Source organism: Quercus suber, unplaced genomic scaffold (assembly GCF_002906115.3).
Source record: "Quercus suber isolate HL8 unplaced genomic scaffold, Cork oak 2.0 scaffold_640, whole genome shotgun sequence".
Lineage (NCBI taxonomy): Eukaryota > Viridiplantae > Streptophyta > Magnoliopsida > Fagales > Fagaceae > Quercus > Quercus suber.
In genome coordinates this window covers 359,846-381,879 of record NW_027070081.1, presented here as the reverse complement: position 1 = coordinate 381,879, position 22,034 = coordinate 359,846, and the positions used below count along the sequence as shown (strand labels likewise).

Below are 22,034 nucleotides of genomic sequence, written 5' to 3'. Positions count from 1 at the left end.
AGCTCAAATCAAATCCCAATAATCGACCTAGCCCAAGAAATCACAAAATTAGCTCAAAACAGCCATAATGATCAAATAAAACCTAATAAATCACAAAAGCAACCTAAATCCTATGAAATCACCAAAATCGATTCTCCAAAAATCCACAAATCTTATCTTCATCCCGACCACCATGTGTTGTGGCTGAGTCACCTACAATACCTAAAAAATTTCCACGGCCCCACCGGAGATGAACGGCATGAGGAGGAGCTTCAATGGTAAATGAATAGAAATCGTTCCTTTCTCTCACTTTTTTTGGTTGTCATATTGTTTTGTTTGCTACATTTAAAATGTAGATCTAATTTTTTTGGTGGTTGAGTTTAGGATGGGTTTATACTTTATAGTCTAAAATCCAAAACTTGGATTTGTAAAAATCAGATTAAGTTTCTTTATTTTTGCAGTTTTTAGCTTACTTTCATTAAACAATAAGTTTAAGTAACCAACTAATTTTGACAAAAAAAATTTATATGTGCTTAGATGGCAAGTTGTTAATGGTAACTAAAAAAATGATGTTAATAGTAGGTCAAGTTGAAAATCAATAAAAATTTGTCAACTCAACTATTGTAAAAATTGTTGTGTTTGTAGAATTGTTCTTGATTAAAATTGTGTTTATTATTTAATGTGATTTGGCAGTTTACATGGCATCCTAGCTAGCATCGAGATTAATATTTAAATATCACAGTTAGTTACATTAACTTTTTCCATCTACCACTTAAAAAGAGAGCCTATTTTGACACAATATTAAAAAATTAAGGACTAAATTGACAGATTTAAACATTTGGGATCATTTTCATATATAAAACAAACGTTATGGGCCAAAATGATAAATGACCCTAAATGATAATATAAATGAATAGTAACATCTTATATTTGCATTATAAGGGTTAGGGATGGCAATTTCTGCCCGACTCGCGGGTACCTGGCTTGGCCTGACCCTAATGGGCTGGGTTTTACCTGGCCTGATAAGGAATAGGGTCGGGTTTGGGTTTAAAAAAAAAAAAAAAAAAAACCCAAACTGGGTCCGAGTCGAGTCTGGGTTTTTGTAAAAATCCAGCCCAAACCCGGAGCCAACCCGACCTGGTTATATATAATTTTATAATTACTAAAATATCCTCATATATATATATAATGTTATAAACCCTAAAATTTCTATTCCTCATCCTCATTCATTTCAGCTCACACAGCCTGCCTCTCTCATCTCTATTCTCTTCAGTCTCACTCACAAATAACAATTTCACTCACTCTCAATCTCACCTTCGGCCAACTACCCAACCTCTCACCGCCAATCCAAGCCTTCACCGCCGTCCCAAGCTCTGTCAGCGTCACCGCTCTCCCTCAAGCGACCTCACCGACAAGCACCTCAAAAGATCAAGCACCTCTCCTCACGGACCTCACCTCGTCGGACCCTCCTCCACCTCACAAGGCCACAACTCTCTCATCTTTCTCACCTCGTTGTGAACTCAAGCTTTTGCACTGAAAATCATTCATTTTGTTCAAAGAATCAAATTTGTGTTCTCTAGTTTAAGTGTTATTTTTGTTGAATAGGATCGGCATGTTTGATTTGATTTTGTAGGGTCTATATGTTAATTCTTGTTTTTACTTTTGATGTGGGAAAATTTTGTAATTAAAAAAAAAATAAGGGTTTCCGATCTGTTCAGATTTGGGTTTTCTTGAGTGTCCCCTATTGTTTGGTTGCTGAGAAAATCAGTATCAGGCAAACATTTTTTTTTTTTTTTTTATTGGGCAACAGAATGAGCCCTGATCTAGCAAGGCTTAACGGGCCCCGTGGGGCCCGTGGGGCCCAACAGGGGTAGGTCCAGGCCCTCGAAAAGAAACCCGTTTAGTAAATAGGCTAGGTTCGAGCAGCGGGTCTTGGCCCGCGGGTCGGGTTTAGGTATGGAAAAACCCGGCCCGAACCCGACCCATTGCCATTCCTAATAAGGGTATCCCTCATGCTCTCTATTTAGAGGCTTAGGATATAGGGTAAGTGAAGCATTTTGTTGTATATTTTTCTTCTTAGGGCAATTATATTATTTGTAACACCTGGAAAATAGGTATAAGGTTAGGAATTATGTATGTAATCGTTCCTATTCATCCGTCGGTTTTTTATTGTCTTGATTTTATGGTGTTTGCTTCCCAATTTCTCCCAAAGAGCAAGCTTAATTAGGTTTGACCCAATAGTTCGGGTATGGACCTCACAAATGATAAGACTTAACTTCATATGAGAGAGATGTTACATGCTACTCATACATTTAGTACCAGCCCAGCTTCACTTCTCCCAGCATTTATCTATTTATTTTATTAGACACCCATCTCGTATAGGGTACGTGATCTGTTTTGGCATCTTCAAATGCAACAAATAGTACTAGGTTTTATCTTTTAGAGGTCTGATCATGTTTTTATCTACAAGGGCTTTCACTCATCAGTACAATACTATAATGAATGTGAGTTGTGTTTACTTAATAAAAATAATCTTTAATTTTTTAAAAGTATTAATTCTTTTCATTCATTCCAAGTATATTAATTACTCAAGTTGAAAAGAGCAAGAAAACAAAATAATTTATAGAGTTGAATGTAGAAGTTATCCTAAGTCGCAACATGATACATAGTGAATGTACTCTCGAAAGTTCGAATGGATCTGAACTTAAATTTGTACTGCCGTCAAAATCGAAACATAACTTTGTCCTATGTGCAGGCCTGGCCTTGACATGATATTATCGCTTTCACATAATTATATAGCGAATGCACAAAATTTCAAAGTGAATATAGTGACCCTAGTTGAATTTTCCAGATGCCTTTAGACTCTAGTACAGTATGGGCGATCGACTAGGCCATTGATGTTTTGGCTTGGCTATGAATTCTACCATGCAAGTTATTCATAAAGCTACTTTATATGATATAATTTTTTTTTTAAAGAATTTTTTTTAGTTTATATTGTATTTTTTAATGTAAACTTACATGGTATATTGTAAGCATTACATTTATCATTTTTTGTGTCTATAATGTAAATTTATATTACAAGTATAATGTAAATTTCTTTAAAGAAATTAAAAATTTACATCTTTAAGACACTTTCTCTGTTTTTTTACACTCAATTAAATAATTATTTGTCAAAAGTCTTATAATTTAATTGACATCTCTCATACACAAAGTGATTAGAAGTCTAAGTATTTTAACACACACACACAAACCATTATGTATATGTGTTAAAATACTTAGTATTTTCAACAACAACAAAAAGTAATTGGAAGTTTAGGGGAAAAAATGGTTTGAGTTGCAGGTTAACAGTATATTGTAACTATTTTAATAATAAATAATGGTTTAAATATACATTTGATACTCAATTTTTAAAGTCAATTATGGTATAAAAAATGTATACATTTATTCTATATTCTTTAAAAAAAACGTTGGAATGCTACTCTTGCTATTATTTGATTAACAGAAATGAGTAATGCTAGAGATATAAATTTTTTTATAAATTTTTTTACAAACTACTAATATGGTGAGTGGTTATTGGTAAATGAAAAAGTGATGTTAATGTTGGGCCTAGATAAAAACCAATAAGAAGCTGGCTACATTAACAGCTTGTAAAAATATTGTAAAATAGTTTATGACTATAGCATTATTATAATTAACAAAAATTGTCAAGTATTTTTTTTTAACATTACATAATGCTTACATGTTACATCAAATAACTTAATTACAATAAAAACATATATCAACAGCTAATTTAGCTTGCAATGAAAAACACATTAACTAAAACATTTGTTCACAAAATAATAAAATATAATATTCTAAGTGTGCGTTTGGATATGGATTAAAATTATAAATTATTTCACTATTAGCTTATTTTTGCTACTATTTATGGGCTTCACTGCACTTTTTGGTACTATTCATGGGCTTCATTGTACTATTTCAACTAATTTTTAACTTTATCTGTAGTACTCTTAGAAATAAGTTTTCAGTTTTAATAAAATAACCAGTATCCAAACAAACCCTAAATAAAATTGCTCACATTTTTTTCTTTCATTTTCCACCACTTTCTTACTTCGCAACCAAACAAATTTGAGAAACAATTCAATAACAAATCAAACAGTCAAGGAGTTTAAAGTACTAATGTACTATTGTTAATTTCCAAGTGCAAGTTAGTAAATTAGAACCTGTGTCATGTGGGGGTCCACAGTGTATCTCTCTTTTTGCCTTAGAAGACGGCACAGACTTACTATACGAAATTTTTATTTTTTTATTTTTAATTGTACGAGTACGTGTGTGTAAAGTAAGGATTCTATGATTTTCTTTTTCTACTTAGATCTCTCTCGTAAAATCATTTTTGCTTTCATGAGTTTAATAACAAGAAATACTTCTTATTTTCTCCATTAAAATTAGGGATATATTGAAAACAATAAAAAATTAAATATATAAGAAACAATGGGTTGGATTCAAATTAATTCAACTAGTAAAATCTCTAATAATAGAATAAGAGATCTGTAACTTAATTCCTCTGCCTACATAAAAAATCGATTGGTGTATTGGTCTAATAATAAAGAACTATCATCAGGAATAGATGTCACAAGTTAAAACTTTCTCTAAAAAAAAAACATAAGAAACAATGATACTTAAAAGATGCACCCTAAAATGGAAATTCCAATATAGTCCCAATGAAAACAATTCAAGCAAAAAATCTGGGACAAATATCATTAAGTATTTTCCTATCCTTTTTTTTTTTTTTTTTTTCAAAGCAATCCCTCTACTATTGTAGATGTGCTTAATTCTTACTTTCTGGGACAAATATCATTAAGTATTTTCCTATCCTTTTTTTTTTTTTTTTTTTCAAAGCAATCCCTCTACTATTGTAGATGTGCTTAATTCTTACTTGCCATTGTGAAACTCAAGCTAGAATCAGCGGTGGGGAAATGTTTAGCGGTAACTAGCAATTTCATAATAAGCAATGAATGGGTCTCAACTAAGACTCTTTTAAACCCTCTGTTTCAAGCTAATGGTAACCCCAATTTAAGGGCCCATAATTCAAAACTTTGGCATGTCAATGGCATGGGATATGCAAGTAAAATTTGTTCAATATAATCGGCAAGCTCAAAAGACAAGGGAAAAATAAGATGGTTAGAGTTATGATTAAATTCATTATTTTTAAACAGCTAAAATTTTTTAGGCAACCGGTAATTTATCAAAAGATTAAATCAATTAGCAACAAAGAAAGATCAAATTCCTTTAGGGGCCCTTGAACTATGTTGTGGAGTGGTTTGCAAGGTAGCCAATAGTACATCAAAAAAAGAATGGTTTGGCTATCTCCTATAGGCCACAGGAGGCCTAGCTTAAGTAGCTTTCTTCCTCATAGGATAGGGATAGCCCTCCAAATGTGGGAATAAATTGTGGGTTATGACTTGAAGGTAAAGTATGAGGGGAAATAAAATAACACAATTTTAATGTCTATCATACTTTTCCAAGCTAGATTCAAAAGAAAAGCATCACTATTTGTACGACTTGGTCTTATTCCGAAACCCACAAGCCTTTTCAGTTTAGTGACTACTGACTAGCCCAAAAAATACTTACTAACATAGAAACATTATTTACCAATTTGAACTCAAATTGCTCGAGTCACAAAATCTATTACCTTTAATGTTCAATCATAAACCTTGTTTCAATGCATCTACAATGCGAAAGAAGCATAACATTTTTCATGCCAACAAACAACCTCTGCTCCTTTGAATCATGATCCATTGATGTTCATTTCTTCAAATTTATCGAACTTTAAAAGTCTTGAACATTACTTTGAAAGCCTCTACAAATCATTATTTCCAATTCTTCATAAATATAATAAGCTTGTTGGGAATTTAAGGGGAAATTAATGGAAAAACCAAAAATTTGAAGTAGGTTTAAGGGCACAAATCAATCGTTTTCTTTAAGATAATATTTTACCCTACTCAATTGAGTTTGGTAATGAATTCCAAGTAAATCAACTTAGGAATACAACCAAGTCCAGATTCTACATGTAAGTATCTTGAAGAATCTTGTGAATTTATTTCTTATGGTGGTCAAAAAATTTTGTGCTTTTAAAAGCCATAAAATCTCTCAAAAAACTATAAATAATTGAAAAAAATATTGAGGGGTACAATATTACTTGAATTTTATACTAGGTGTAACCAACTCATATATAAAAGGAGAAAAATGTATGTATGTGGGCCAAAATGGGCTTTTACCCATTTCTCACAAATTTTCCAGCAAAATGCCCAATTTCTGAAACTAATTAGGGAAATGCCCTTATTTTGAAACTCAATTTTCTAAAAATCAAGTTCCAAATGTAAAACTCAATTTTTGGAACATTGAGTTATAGTAAACGTGGACTTAGGAATTTTTTTTTTTTTTGGAACTCAAGTTCCATGTAAAGTACTCGAGTTCATGGAACTCGAGTTCCACTTTAATTTTTTCAAGGAACTCGGAGTTCCATGAACTCGAGTACTTCACATGGAACTCAAGTTTCAGAAAATTTTTTTTTAAAAAAATTTTTCAATTCGCTATAACTCGATTTTTAGAAAATCGAGTTTCAAAACAGGGCACTTCCCTAATTAGTTTCAGATATGGGGCATTTTGCTGAAAAGTTTTGGTGAAAGAGGCAAATGCCCATTTTCTCCTATGTATGTGTGTATATATTTACACAAGGTGTAACCAACCCATATATAAAGGGAGAAAAAAATGAATGTATGTATGTATGTGTATATATATATATATATACACACATACATACATTTTTTTTTCAATTAGGTGGAAGATATATATAGTTATAATTTTTTTTTCTTTTTTTTTTTACAGTTACACCTAAAGGAGAAATATTTGTGGAAATTAATATATTCAAGACTTGCCTTTTAGGTTACTTTAAAAAATAATAGAAAAATAGAAGTAAAAAAACTTCCTCTACTGGAACTATGGTAAATCAGGGTCTCATTTCACTCCCTCTCACAATCCTTTCCGTTCTTATCTTTTCTTACTAATGAATTCCTGTGTTGCTACATTAGAAGAGAAGGGAGCCGCTTTGATCAGAAAAACTTGTAATCGTTCTATGTATGAGAACACACTTTCATATGTGTCTAAGATGTTTGACAACACTAGTGAGACCACTAACCTGACATTGTGGTTGAATTGTCGGGCTTTATGAAGTCTAGTTATATTTGATCCAAATTATGAGCCGACTTGAAATAAAAGTGCTACTGTTTTAAATGAGACTTTTTCTAAAACTTAGTCTATGGAGAGGAAGTTAAATATTGTCTTGTGTAATTATTTTTTTTTAGTGCATTTTTTTTTCTCTATTTTTGCATATCACAAAACTGAGAATTTCATATATATTTCCTGCATTAACATGAAAGAATGTCATGATAATTACAACTTTGCAGTCTTTGAAATCTCTCAAGCTTTCGATCTCTTCGATAAAGGGTTATGTGGTGATGCATCTAGGAAAGTTGGTTATGCCAATGAAGCCGCCTTTCTCTGTCGTAAAAGTGGCGTGCCACAATTTGCCGAAAGAAATAATAAGGTTGAAAAATTCACTTTACGACATAATTTGCTTTTGTATCCCATTCCTCCTAAGTGATTGTTGTTGACAATAATTTGTGGAGTTCAATATATATCTACTTCTGTTTGCCAAAATATGCAATTTTTTTTTAATAGTTCATGATAAAAGTGGTGGGCAAATTTGATAATGTAATAAAATTGTTGTGGAGTTTTTCTGTGTTTCTAAAAGGACCTTATATTTGTTCATCAAATTAATCTCAAGAAACTTCCAATCTCTCCTTAATGTCTAGGGAATTCTTTATACCAGTTCTCTAAAAAAAGGAGGATTTGTTTTATTTTTTGTTTTTAAGAATTCAATTGTTGGAGGAGGGACAAATTTGAACCTAGATTGTTTTCATTAGAAGCACTTGTAAAAAGTTGTAGCATCTTTTCATTTCTCTATTAGAATTATGATGAATAAAATCATACTTCTCTAGCTATCCATTCCTTTTGAATTCATGTGTTTCTAAATGAAGACAAGAGAAAGGAGTCTCTTTAACCAAAGAACCATGATTAGCGTAAACAAAATTTGTACATGAGTGTTTGTAACGACCCCGCCTCAACTGTGTAGATATTGTCCGCTTTGGGACCCATACCCCTCACGGTTTTGTTCTTCCCTAGGTTGCGCTAGGGAAAAGGCCTCTATACATTGAAGGAAGATCATTCCTTATAAACACATTTTCATGTGCTTCCCTAGGCGATGTGGGATTCCATGGATTGCAAGACCCCCTTTCGGGTCACTACAATCTACCCCCCTTACGAGCACACGCGTCCTCGCGTGTGGGACCCACACTTCCGGCTAGGGCATGGCTCTGATACCATCTGTAACGACCCCGCCTCAACTGTGTAGATATTGTCCGCTTTGGGACCCATACCCCTCACGGTTTTGTTCTTCCCTAGGTTGCGCTAGGGAAAAGGCCTCTACACATTGAAGGAAGATCATTCCTTATAAACACATTTTCATGTGCTTCCCTAGGCGATGTGGGATTCCATGGATTGCAAGACCCCCTTTCGGGTCACTACAGTGTTGGGTCAAATCTATTTGGGTTATATTTATGTACGTTGGCACACGTGATAAAACCAAGAGAATCAATATCTACCAAAAAAAGGTGTTTTAGTTTGATAGATAAACAAAATATTTCGGTACCAATTAAATGAAAAAAATTATGCTATGTAATAGATAAATAGAAACATTCATCTCACAATTTATAGGTCGATCACGTCCAAAAACCTTTCATATATATAAAAGAGGAACTTTATATATATCGTTAGTTACATTCCACTAAACTATCAATCTATTAATTCATCTTTATTTATATTTTTTCCTCTATTGGATATCGAAAATTTTGTAACATTCAAATGCCACTAAACTGCTAAGTGCTAACCCACTAAGTATGCGTTTGGATAGAGCTTCTTCTCCTTGTGTCTGCGTTTTTTTTTTTTTTTTTTTTTGGAGATACGCGTTTCTTTGGCTCTGGGCACTGGGTTTTGTGCACTATTCACAGGACCCACAAACTTCTTTTTCAACAAAACTTTCATTAAAAATGGGTCCCACGGTACTATTCACACATTTAAAAATTATTTTGCTACAATATTTTCAGTTTTTATAAAATAAGCGGTATCCAAACACATCTAAGTCTTCTTTTTTTTTTTTTTCCTTTATCACATAACTAAACTACATCTCAGTTCCGCCGGTTTCCTTGCTTGCAAGCCCAAACCAAATGGGTATGATGTATTATGGTATCGCTCAAATAAGATATATATATATAATATACATATGTATGTATGAATGTATAACATCTCTCCTCTCTCGTTCTTTTTTTTTCATCATATATTGGATTTGTTAGATGTTGGAAACTTTCTATAAGCATTCAAATGTCAATAAACTACTAATCCATTAATTCTTTTTTTTTTTTTTTTCTTTGTGTTATATGAATTATTCCTTTAAACAAAAAATTTTCTTATGTAACGAATATATAAAACATTCATCTTACCTATTATATATATATATATATATATCAACGAACCCAATATATGTGTACCATAGGAATATTACAGGCATCGGTTGCATGCTAATAAAGTATCAATATACTATAATTCTTCTCCTTTTTCTCTATTGGATATTGAGAACTTTGTGAACATTCAATACCGCCAAAATTACAAATCCATTAATTTATTTTCATTTTCTACTATATCAGATTATGGATTCTTTGGATATAGCACACTCTATAAGCATTCCATCTCACTAAAGTATAATCCAATATTATTTTTTCTTTGTCCTCTATCACATTTTTCAAATATTTATTTTTTTGAATAACTTGATAACTCTAAACTACTATTCAATTCATATTTTTTATGCGTGTGTTTGTTATATGAATGACTCCTTTAAACAAACAATATATATATATATATGAGTTGGGTTCAAATTATACCTAGTGTAATTTGAAATAATGTTACACCTCTCAATATTTTTTTAATTGAATGCGAATTTTAACAAATCCACCACTGGATTACATTATCTTCATGCATTTTCCATACTTGCAAAATTTCAAGATGATTAGATATCCATAGTAATGTTATCAATCAATTGTTTAAATTCAAGTTGTTATAGTTTAAAAAATGAGTAAAATATGAGATTATGATCGAATGATAAATAACACTGATTGGCATGAATATTGGTATGCATTTATGAATATATAATCTAATGGTGTAATTTTTTAAAAATAAATTCAATAACAAGTTATTGGGTGGTATAATATTACTTAGAGTTACACCATGTGTAATTTTTCAAATCATTGAATTGCGAAATTTTTTTTAAGCATCCCATATCACTAAACTACTAATCCATAATTTTTTTTTTCTTTGTAATATATTAGATTTGTAATATACGGGAACCTCAGTAAGCATTCGATATTTTTAAACTACTAATTCATTAGGGATTTTTTTTTTCTTCTATGTGTTATTATATGAATGATTCTATCAAACAAAAATATATCTTATTTAACGAATATATAAATTATGAAACATTTATCTTAAGAATCAAACTATGGACCCAAAATTAGAAAGAAAGGAAAAAAAAAAAAAAATCTTTGGACCCTATACATATGTTCGAGAGAAGTTTATATTCATCAATTCCATACACGAGACTACCAATCTACTGAATTCTCCTAATTTTTTTTTTCTCTTTATTAGATATCGAGAACTCTGTTATCATTCACTATTTCAAAATTACAAATTCATTATTATTTTTATACAAGATAAAAATAGATATTTTTACCCTAATCTAAGTGTATATATGTATGAAACTCTTTTCTAGAGACTTAGACCTTGACCCATGCTCTCCAAATCCATTAATTTTTAACTCTTCTTTGTTGAAATCAAATTCTTCAAATATGGAAAACTATGTAAGCATTCAATGTCAATGAACTACTAATCCATTAATTTTTTTTCTCTTTATCAATTTCGGGTATTGAAAACTCCATAAAAATTCAATATAAATTATGTACATAATTCACTATGAAATTTTAAAAAAGGATTCAAACTTGAGGCACTAATCCATCATATGGGTCTTGCACATAGACAAATTTTCATGTAGAGTCTCTCTTTTGTTCTCTCTCTCAAAACTTGTACTAAGACATAAAGAAAAGACACTATTTTTACTCTCCCTCTTCGCTTATACATAGAGAAACTTTCGTTTCTTTATTATTCCCTCTCCTCTCTCTATCTCTCTCTCCCTTTTGGTCTCGCAAATTCACACTAGTACACCCATGAAAACTTAGCTCTGCCTTCAACAAGGTACTCTTTTTCTCTGGTTCTTTTTCAATATTATGTTTGGTACTTATTTGGGTTTGTTTTATAATAAACTCTTATAATACTTGTGAATCAATGCATAACATGAAAACCCATTTGCCCAGGCTTTGTTTCTCACGTGGGTTTTTGAACTTTCAAGCTTTTCCATGGAGGTTAGTGAATACTCAATCTCTCTTTCTCTTTACTTCAACTGCATACTGTTTATCTTTTGTGATGTCACTATGTGCATTGTTATTGTCGTTTATGTTCATAATGTGTTTAAATATGAGTTAATTTTATGTGAGATCAATGAGAATTGTTGATATAAACTTTGGGTTCTCAATGGTCGGTTTTAATGTTTTCAGTTTACTTGTAATTGTTTGGAGTTTTGGTAACTTTGCACGAATAAACTTTGTTTTGGTTTCAGTTCTTTTGTTTTGATCATTTACTCTGTTTGTTTGGTTTGATTTCAATTTTGTGAACATGTTCAATTGTTCTTGGTGTTGAAATCATGTTTGACAATGGATCTGGGGTTGATTTTTTTTTGGTTCTGGGTTGGTGATCTCTAGATTCTCTGTTATGTTTGTTTTCCTTTGTTTGCTTCTTGTGATTAAAAGTTTATTGTGCCTTTAGTTCACGTATTTGGAATGTGGTCTTTGCTGCATGATCACTATATGTATATGTACAATACTGTGTTTACAGATTGAGCAAGTTGGGGTCTGAAGAGAGAGAGGGAGAGGGTTATTGTGTTGATCATTCTAGAAAAGATGATTAATGGGGCTTTGTGTTAAAAATTGAAACCTGGATTTTATTGGATGCTCAACAAAATGATCTTTACTTGCAATATTGATGGTCATAGATGGAGCATTCCTCTAATTTGATGGCCAAGAGAGATGATTTTCTTCTTTGATTTAATTTATTTTCATTGATTAAGAAAGCTTCTATTCTTCTAATTGTTTTCCAGTTGTTTGCATTCTTGAGGGTTTCCCTTCTACTTGTTGGGTGCTTTACTATTTCTGGATAACATGAGAATTAAAGAACTGCAATTATGTGCGTGCCTGTGTTTGTACGTCTGTGCATATAGGCATTATCAGAGATGGCATTATCAGAGAAATATCATCTAATGCCAAGAAAGGGTTATCTATTTTTGCTTCTTTTAACTTTCATCATTTTCAAAACCTGGTTTTTAAACCATTCATGTATGTCATATGTTAGATTGTTATCTGGTTTCAGTACTACTGGTTAATAGCAAGTTCAATTTATAATGTACATCTGGATCATATGTATTTGAGCACATCCTTCGTATTTCAACTTTGCCTGCTTGTAGTCCTTACTGTTTGTTTTTTATTTATTGGTATATTTTCTTTTCTTTATGTATAGCAGATGGAGTCACTTCAGCTGGATCATGATGGTAACTGCTTCGAAGAAGCATCAGATAAGCAGTTACTTCCTCCAGGATCTCCAGAGGAAAGGGATATATTTGGAGATCCACAGGTGAATACCAGAGTTGGCGATGATTATCAAGTGGAAATACCTTCCTTAATGACAAATTTGAGCATGCTCAGCTTCTAATGAACCCTATTGATTCGGAGTTACAGTTGATGTTTCCCACTCCTTTTTGATGGGTTTACCCATCCCAATCATGTGGGTTCAGGAAGTGAATAAAATTGAAGATGGAACGTGGGAATTTGTTAGTAATCATGATGAGTCAGGTAACCCAAATGTGCAAGTCAAAGCAAGAAACAGAAAAAAGATTCATCTTAAGTTGAAGAAGAGATGTACTGTAAATAGTCTGAACCCTCAAATGTTCTTGGATTGGACCATGACAAGGAATCAAGAACTGCAGGTGTTGGAAACATGGTGGCAGGGAAAACAAGCTTGGTTGGAGTGCATAAAAGCAAAAGATATTACCCAGTTCCAGGTTCAAAATCTGACCCCTGGAGTGAGCTGAAGTAATGGTTTCCTCCTTGGTTTATATATATTTGGGAAGAATTTTATATCGATCAAGAGATTTATACAGAACAAAGAGATGGGGGAAATGCTTTCATTCTACTATGGGGAATTTTATAGGTCTGATCGCTACCGTAGATGGTCAGACTCCCGGAAGGTTAGAAATAGGAAATGTATAACCGGACGGAAAATATTTACAGGATGGAGGCTACAGGAATTGTTATCTCGCTTGCTTCCTCAAGTCCCAGAGGAATTTCAAAGTACTTTGGTGGAGGTACTTCAAGTTCTCTTCTATGTTTGTCATAAATCCTTTATGTTTTGAGTCATAATGACATACAATTTAAAATATGGTTAGTAACTTAGTAATCTTATTGGAACTGAACTCACATCCTTTTTTTTTTGCATTGGGCAATGAGTTTAAAAGCATCACTCCCTCTGCAATATATGAAGAAAAAAAAAAGTCTTTGTTTTCATTTAGTACTAAGTGTGCATAATACCATCTTGTACTCATCTGTTTCACTTTCATTCAATAGATTTACATACTGGTTTCTTTATTTATTCTTCTGCAAATGACAATGCTGTGGATAACTTAGTGCAATTGTTTTTCATTGGAAGTTTGTTTCACCAGTCCAATTACTTTTAATACATAATTGAACAAGGCGAAATAAATAAGAGCAATGCAAAAGTATGACAAGTTCAAAATTTTAAAATAAATAAGATAAAAGCAAATATAGATGAATACATATACTAATTAGCAATTAGTTTCTCTTCTTCTAATCTTTGGCTATAACTTTTATGTTTCACCAGTCCAAAAATTATAAGCTTTCTGCATAAAATCTTATTTTCTTATAATTAGATATAGAAGTTGTGTAAGAAAGTTTTGGGTCACTATTTTAGGGATCCAGATTGCAATGTGCCACAAAAGAGTCTCATGACTTGAATTGCCTTTCAAAAGAGGTCTAGATTAAGATAATAGTTACCCTTAAGTCAAAATATCTTCTTGCTATGGGACTAAAGGAAGGCTTACATACTCAACCTTTGCACAGAAATATCATCTTGCTATGGGAGGAACAAGAAGATGGGTGTACTCACTGACAGCTGAACAATTGTACTAAACCAGTTCCATCTAAATCTAGTAAATTAATGAGGATAAAATGCTGCCAGCATTTATCATTATTTGATGAATTACTAAGGAAAGAGTTCTATAAGTTGGAATTAAGAATAGAAGACAAGTCAACCATCAAGAGTTGGTGAGCCAATGATGGTTTATAAACTAATGAATTAAGTTTGAGAATTAAAGGAAGATTGTTATGGCTAGAATCAAGATTTTAAGAATAGAGTTTTCAGAATGAGGTAAAATACTTAAAGGAAGCCTTGGTTCTTTAAAAATTGTTCTTGCTTTGATAGCTTAGTCTTAGATTTGGAAAGTGTTCTGTAATATTTTTAAATATAGTGAGGGTTTCAAATATATCAGTTGATATAGGACAGCATTGATTTTAGACTCTTCAACAATTGTTTAAGAATTAAGGGGTGTCTAAAATCCACAACTTGTGGGACAACCTTTATGTAGAAGGATTATTGCCCTTTAGAATTCTATATATGTGAAGTTAGGGAAGGATTCCACGAAACGATGATATAGCATTCTCATGATATGTGTCAGATATTAATCACATCTTAATAATCCGTGGTTTGGGTCTGAAGTGGTGATTCACCTTTTCTGTACCTAATGGTTCCTAGAAAATAAAAGCTCCCCTAAATGTTCATTTAGGAATCCTCTTCTATAACCATTATAGGCTGCTTATGTCCACTTCTTTAAATATTATGAGGCCATCTTAATCATCTGTGGTTTGGGTCTGAAGTGGTGATTCACCTTTTCTGTAACTAATGGTTCCTAGAAAATAAAAGCTCCCCCTAAATGTTCATTTAGGAATCCTCTTCTATAACCATTATAGACTGCTTATGTCCGCTTCTTTAAATATTATGAGGCCATCTTAATCATCCGTGGTTTGGGTCCGAAGTGGTGATTCACCTTTTCTGTACCTAATGGTTCCTAGAAAATAAAAGCTCCCCCTAAATGTTCATTTAGGAATCCTCTTCTATAACCATTATAGGCTGTTTATGTCCACTTCTATTAATATTATGAGCCATCCATTATATCTGTATCTGATCGGCTTTCATGAAAAGAATATTGTATCTTGTTGCAAAAGAATAATCCATTATGCTTGTGATCTGTAGGGCTCTAAGTCATTTGCAGAGGGAAGAACTTCCCTAGAAGAATTTGTCTGCTCTTTGAAGTCAACTGTTGGCATTCACATTCTTGTGGAAGCTATAGGCATTGGTAAGGGGAAGGAAGATCTCACGGGCCTTGCCATGGAGCCTGGAAAGACCAATCACATATTTCAAGTTTGTCCTAACCTACCAACTGGCAAAGCTTGCTCCTCTCTTTCATCCAGTGAAATACTGAAGTTCCTGACTGGAGGTTTCCGGTTGAGCAAAGCCCGGTGTAATGATATTTTCTGGGAAGCTGTTTGGCCCCGTTTGCTGGCTAAAGGATGGCATTCTGAGCAACCTAAGGATCAGGGTTATGTAACACTCAGACATTACCTGGTTTTTCTTATGCCTGGTGTGAAGAAGTTCTCGAGGAGGAAACTTGTGAAGGGAGACCACTACTTTGATTCTGTTAGTGATGTTTTGAGCAAAGTGGCATCTGAACCAAAACTTCTTGACTTTGAAGCTGAAGAAGCTACAGTCAGGAGCAGCACTGAGGATGGATGGGTTCCAGAAGTGACATCAGACCCAGATGATCCATCCAATTATCAGCGCCATTGTTACCTTAAACCCCGAGTTTCTATTTGCAATCAGAATGGTATGAAGTTCACTGTTGTTGATACCAGTTCAGTCCATGGAGGAAAATCATCCAATGTGAGAGAACTGAGATATTTACCAGTTGAATCCAAAAGGACTTCCAAGCTCTTCAATCATTTGAATGATAATGAAGGGAAATTCTTTGAGAATTCTATTGATGGATATGAGGTTTCTGCTACAGATATGCCATTGAACATTGAAATGAATATAAATAAGCCCAACCACACTGAGGGTACAATTGGTGAAAAACGTCCAAATGGCATGAAGTTCACTGTTGTTGATACTAGTTTGCTCCATGGAAAAAAATCATCCAAGGTGAGAGAACTTAGATATTCACCATTTGAACTCAAAAGTAATTCTGAGCTGACCACTTTTTTGAGAGAAACTGAAGGGACCTCAGAAGATTCACTGGATGGGCATGCGCTTGATGCTGCTAACATTCTGTTGAGCAGTGATAAGAATATTATATCCGATAGTGATAACACAAACCAAAAGGCAATCATTAATAACTCAGATACTACTGCAAACAAAATTATGGAGAGCCACCAGGATGAGAAGACCACTACATCCGATGACAGGCAACTGAAGAGGACTATCAAGCATCAATTTAGTCGGCGTGTAAAATCTGGCCATTCAAATTTTGTAGCACCTGTGATTAAAAGGCGGAAGTTAACTTCTTGTGCTAATGCCAAGAAAAACTGCATTGTTGAGGACTTATCAGAAGACTTGGGTTCAAAGAAAACAGGACTCTCTGTGGCATTGAACCCACCAGATGCAGGTAAGAATGTCAGTTCTCAAGTTGGTTCTCAAGAGAAAGTTCCCTCAATTATTTGTGCAGCTAAAAGCAGTCCAGAAGAGGAGAGTGGTGGAGGCATCCTTAGTGGAAATTTTACTGGCATGAAACCATCCTATCTGAAAAATGAGACACATCAATCCCTGCCATCATTTGACCTGAATCTACCCAGGGTTTACAAGAGTCTGAAAATGGCGAAGCAGTAGTAATGGAGGTCAAAGACAGGCAGCGTGTAAATGAAGATGTTTCATGCTTTCCATCTAAGAAAATTGAGCCAGTTCCTGACACATTGAAAACCTCTATTGATATGGGTACTGCAGAACAGCAGCCTGATATGAACACTAGGAGGCAAGGCACAAGAAACCGACCACCGACCATTAGAGTATTAGAAGCTCTTGCACATGGTTACTTAAATACCCCCAGGAAGCAAAAGAGTGGAGAAGTTCAGACACGAGAAAATCCATTCTCTAATCATACCCGCAAGGCCCGAAGCAGAGTCAAAGTAACTTCAACTCGTGGTAACACTAGTACGAAGACCATGCAAATGGAAGAAAAGGAGGTGAAAGAAGCCTGTAATATTAACAATGATGTGGTTAGCCAACCTCTTGATCAAATTGAGAGAAGTGGCTCACTAGCTACTAGGGATTTGACTGCCCGTTGTCCTGAAGTTTTGAGGACAATCAGGTGAGGTGGCGTGTTTCCTATTTTTACTTGAAAATGAGTTCTCAATTGCACTTAATTTCTTAAAGGAGCATTGGAGCAGTCAACCGTCTTTTGTGGAAGGACTTTTGCTAACAGGAGACTGGCACAATCTGGAGAAATTGGAGTCTATTGAATGCTGTGCCAACCATGCTAACAGGAGGGTGCATCTTCAACTGTTTAGTTGCCTCATTACATTCATATAAAACTAATCAGTCACTAATCATGGTGCACCAGATCACAGTGCAGACCACAATTTAATAAAAAATTCTGAGGGCTCTTATAGCTATTTGCTATGGCGACTATGAAGGTTAATATGTTATGCAGTGTATATGAAAATGTTTGGTAGGCTACCAATTGGTAGATATATTATTGGTGGTATTTTTTGGAATTCAAATAAGTTGTCTAAAGTTTAATGATAATTAGGGTGCTCTGGGGCAGGCTATTTAGATAAGATCAAGTTGCTTAGAAGTGTAATAATTGTAGTGGTACCCAAGGCAGCGGTTTAATGGCACCCTTCACAGTTGCTGTTAGTAGATACCTTTGCCAAAACAGAGAGTTACTGGGAAAAGCTGCTGAATCATCAAAATATCAATTTCTAATGTGCTATAGAAGGTTGTTTTAAGGGATCATCTTCCAATCTTAGTTCTTTTTGTCTGCTAAATTGAGCAAATTCCTGTGCACTAGAGTTTAGTGTTTCTTAAGATGTTCACTTTGTAATGAATCAAATTTTCTTTGCCATTTAGCTGTTTTTCCTGGACACATGCTGTCCGGTCTCATGCTATCTCGAAAGCAATGATTCAAGATATGTACTAAGAGTGCATGTGAATCTGCTCTATACTTCCTCATTTAGCAATGTTTTATACCATTAGTGAACTTTCAATATGTTTATACTAAGTTGAATAAGGTTTCCATGTTTAGAAAGAAGAAGAAAGAAAAAGGCCAACTGAAAGAATTTCTCTTTAGCACCATTCTTATGCTGCATCTGCACCAGTCCCCAGTCCTATAGCACTCATATGTTCACAACAATTTTTTTTTTTGCATAATATTACGGATCCCTTTCATGGAAAAACGTTGTTGTCCCACTTAGCCTTCTTCTCCTCTAGGGGTATTTTAGTTCTAGTCATGGACATGCGCACCTACATGATGTGAGATTCAATAATATGACAATTCCTGAAAAATGAAGACGCAATACAGTGGGGATGCATCAATTAACATATTAAGTTATAATTTACTTGTTTTGAGGCATATTTTATACTTCTTTTTAAGTTTTCAAAATAAATAATAACTATCAAAATCTATAAAAAAAAAAAAAAAAAAAAAAAAAGACTTAAAATTAAAGAATTTTACAAATGAAAATTTTCGTTTATTTTTTTCTACACAACATGTCAAAGGTTTGGGGATGTTCCTACTTTTTAGGTGTAATTAACTTCATTAGTATGCTTGCAAGTCTATTGGAAGTTTTATCCTTTGTATGTAATATAACATTATGTATTTTCTTAATGGCATAGCATGAAAAGCATGAATAAAATTTTAAGTAAATTATGTTTTACCCCCTCATGGTTTTGCCTATTACAATTTAGTCTACAAACTTTTAAGTATTATATTTGACTCACTAACAACTGGATTGAAATGAAACTATTAAAAATTTCATCCAAATTAACAGATTTTGCCTTTTTTTTATAGACAAATTACTTCATTGTTACATTTTAATTTCTTAAGTTTTGGATGAAAATGAAATTGTTAGATGTATTGTGAATGGAACTCTAAAATCTTATTAAGGGGGTCAAATAAAATCCTAGGGGGAGTCAAATATAACAATCGAAGATTTATATAGATTAAATTGTGATAATTTCTAAGCACAAGAAAGTAAATCATTACTTTCACTAAAAAAATATACCTTAGGAAAGCTGTTGCATGAGGCCTTTAAAAAAACATGGCATTGAGGAATATAAATTCTCTGTCCCATTTTTTTTTTTTTTTTTTTGTATCCCACTTCATACTCCACTAATCATGATATATCATGTAATTGATTTCTTTTTTTTTTTTCTTTTTTTTTTTTTCATTTTAAACTTTGGTTATATTATCAAATTATGATTAGTATAGTATAAAATAGAACACAACAAGTATGACAAGAAATTTGTATTCACGTATAAGGATGTTGGATTGCAAAAACCCATACCAATAATCATTCAGTTATTTCTTCATTTTTTTAATATGGAATTATCAATGTTCTTTTTTCACAAGCATCATTCAGTTTTTTTTTTTTTTTCAATGACACTTTTTCTTTCACGAGCTTTAGCAGCCTTTTTTGAATTTCCAGCTTTCATGGGCTGGAAAGCCAATTCAGGTTAGGCTACATCCACTTGTACCCACTATCTATACAATTCGGGTCAGACTTACTAACGTGGCCTTTCCTGGTTTTGCAATCCAATTGCGGTTGGCCCACTTACTAATGTGGCTTTGCCTACTTTTGCAGTCCTATTTGAGTTAGCCTACAAAGTCTACTTATATGCTCTCTCTACTTTGCTACATGAGAAAATATCTCTGTTAAAAATTACGCCAAATCATCCATATAACCTTTTCCTCAAAAAAAAAAAAATCAATCCATATAATCCTATTTTTTTTTTTTTTTTTGTAAAATGAAGTCACATATATATATATATATAGAGAGAGAGAGAGAGAGAGAGAGAGAGAGGGGTTTAAGTTTCATCTGATGTAATTCTAAACAATATTACACTATTCAATAACTTGTTATTTAATTCGTATTTTAAAAATCTTACTATTGGGTTATATATTTGTAGGGTCGCGATTTTCGGACTAGGCCCAAATGCGAACGGCATTTTGGCCTAATGGACCCATTACAATGAATTTTGTAGAGAGTGGGTCAAAGAGCTTGACTTTAGTGCATGGATAACAGTTCAAACGGATTTTTATGTTGATAAAACAGGAACGAGTTGAGTTCATCGAAGAAAGCTTGTCTTCGACCCAACCTGAGGAGCTCTCTCCCCCCTCCCGCCTGTACATATTGGATGACCATCCTTTTATATAGTCCTCTTTAAACAATCTTGATCATCCAAGCTTATACTTGAGTGTCTATCCCATCAGACACCCTCTCTAGCGTTCTATTATAGGATCGCGGTAACCGAGGTAGCACTGTTAAGAGTCATTTCCTCATTAATGCGCCCAGAGCATTAGTTGTGGGTATTTAATGTGGAGGTGATAGTTTCTCCTTGAATTGCTCCTCCATCATGCTTCTAGGGCTAACCCGTTATACTTGTTTTTTTCTTGGAATGCTTAGGAAGGCTGCCCTTGGTGGCGCGCTGCTCTTCTCCTTTATGATCTCGGCTGGCTGAGGACAGGATCGTCCTTGGCGATGTTCCCTAGCAACTTGAGCTTTCTACGTTGATCCTTAGACATTTCTCCCTCCTCGGCTTGGGCCTTGGACTTAATGTAAAGTGGGTTGGGGTCGCCAGATTCTTAGACCCCACAATTGCCCCTCAAAATCCTGTTGTCCGAACCCTCGAACGGATATGAGGATTTTGATGTCCTCGGATCCTTGTTACGGCTTGTCGAGCCTTGTCTTTTGTCAGCACCTGAGTCTCTTCACCTGCCCAAGGCACGTTCCTGACGGTTCGGAATACAGAGTGCCTCGATATATAGAGCGTGCCCTCATTAAACTCTGGTGGCTTTATGCCCCTACGTTCAACAGTATGATGGTAATCTAACGGTGGGGGCTTCTTCAGAAATTAGGCAGGAGTTATTTAGCTTGTAACTCTTTCTTTAGATTCCGTGCACATTAATTTCCGCTAGATTTCTCCTTGTATATAAGGCGCTTCGGCGGAATCATTATTTCATATTTACACATCTTTGAGTTCGTCAAGAACTTTAAGTTCTCAACCATCTGAGCATTTCCAAGGACCTTGCCAAGATCGTGATTAAGGCCTAGGGAATGAGATGGCCCTAGATTAAGGCAAGGGCAAGGAAGCCGAGTTCCTCGCAAGAACCAAGAATGCCACCCAGATCCTAGGCGACGCAGTTGATGCAAAGGAAGCAGAGGCCAAAGATGTTCCTACCTTTCAACCGAGCAAGAAAGGAGACCCTCCTCCTTCAGCCTAGAACTGAAGCGGGCGTAGATCGTATTATACTTTTGGTGCGACAAAGTCTGGGTCTCACCTTGATGGTAGGACATTGTGCGGTTAGGAGAAAGGTTCATAAGAAATATGATGTTTTTCTCCAGTATGCGTCTTTGCCTGCCCTTCAAGCTGGTAGTGATTCGCGTCCAGTTAGCTTACCAATGGAGGTTTGTAAGATTGCCGAACGGCTGATGCCCGAGAGT

At 34.1% G+C, this 22,034-nt stretch overlaps 1 protein-coding gene across 1 annotated transcript; it reads left to right on the top strand.

The window, feature by feature from the left end:
• Positions 1–11,198: 11,198 nt before the first annotated feature.
• LOC111995679 (uncharacterized) lies at positions 11,199–18,592 on the top strand. The gene is made up of 6 exons (XM_065765568.1): positions 11,199–11,394; positions 11,514–11,561; positions 12,769–12,957; positions 13,043–13,248; positions 13,342–13,612; positions 15,574–18,592. The coding sequence occupies exons 2-6, from the start codon at positions 11,556–11,558 to the stop codon at positions 17,200–17,202; spliced, it is 2,301 nt and encodes a 766-aa protein (XP_065621640.1). The 5' UTR covers positions 11,199–11,394; positions 11,514–11,555; the 3' UTR covers positions 17,203–18,592.
• Positions 18,593–22,034: the final 3,442 nt, after the last annotated feature.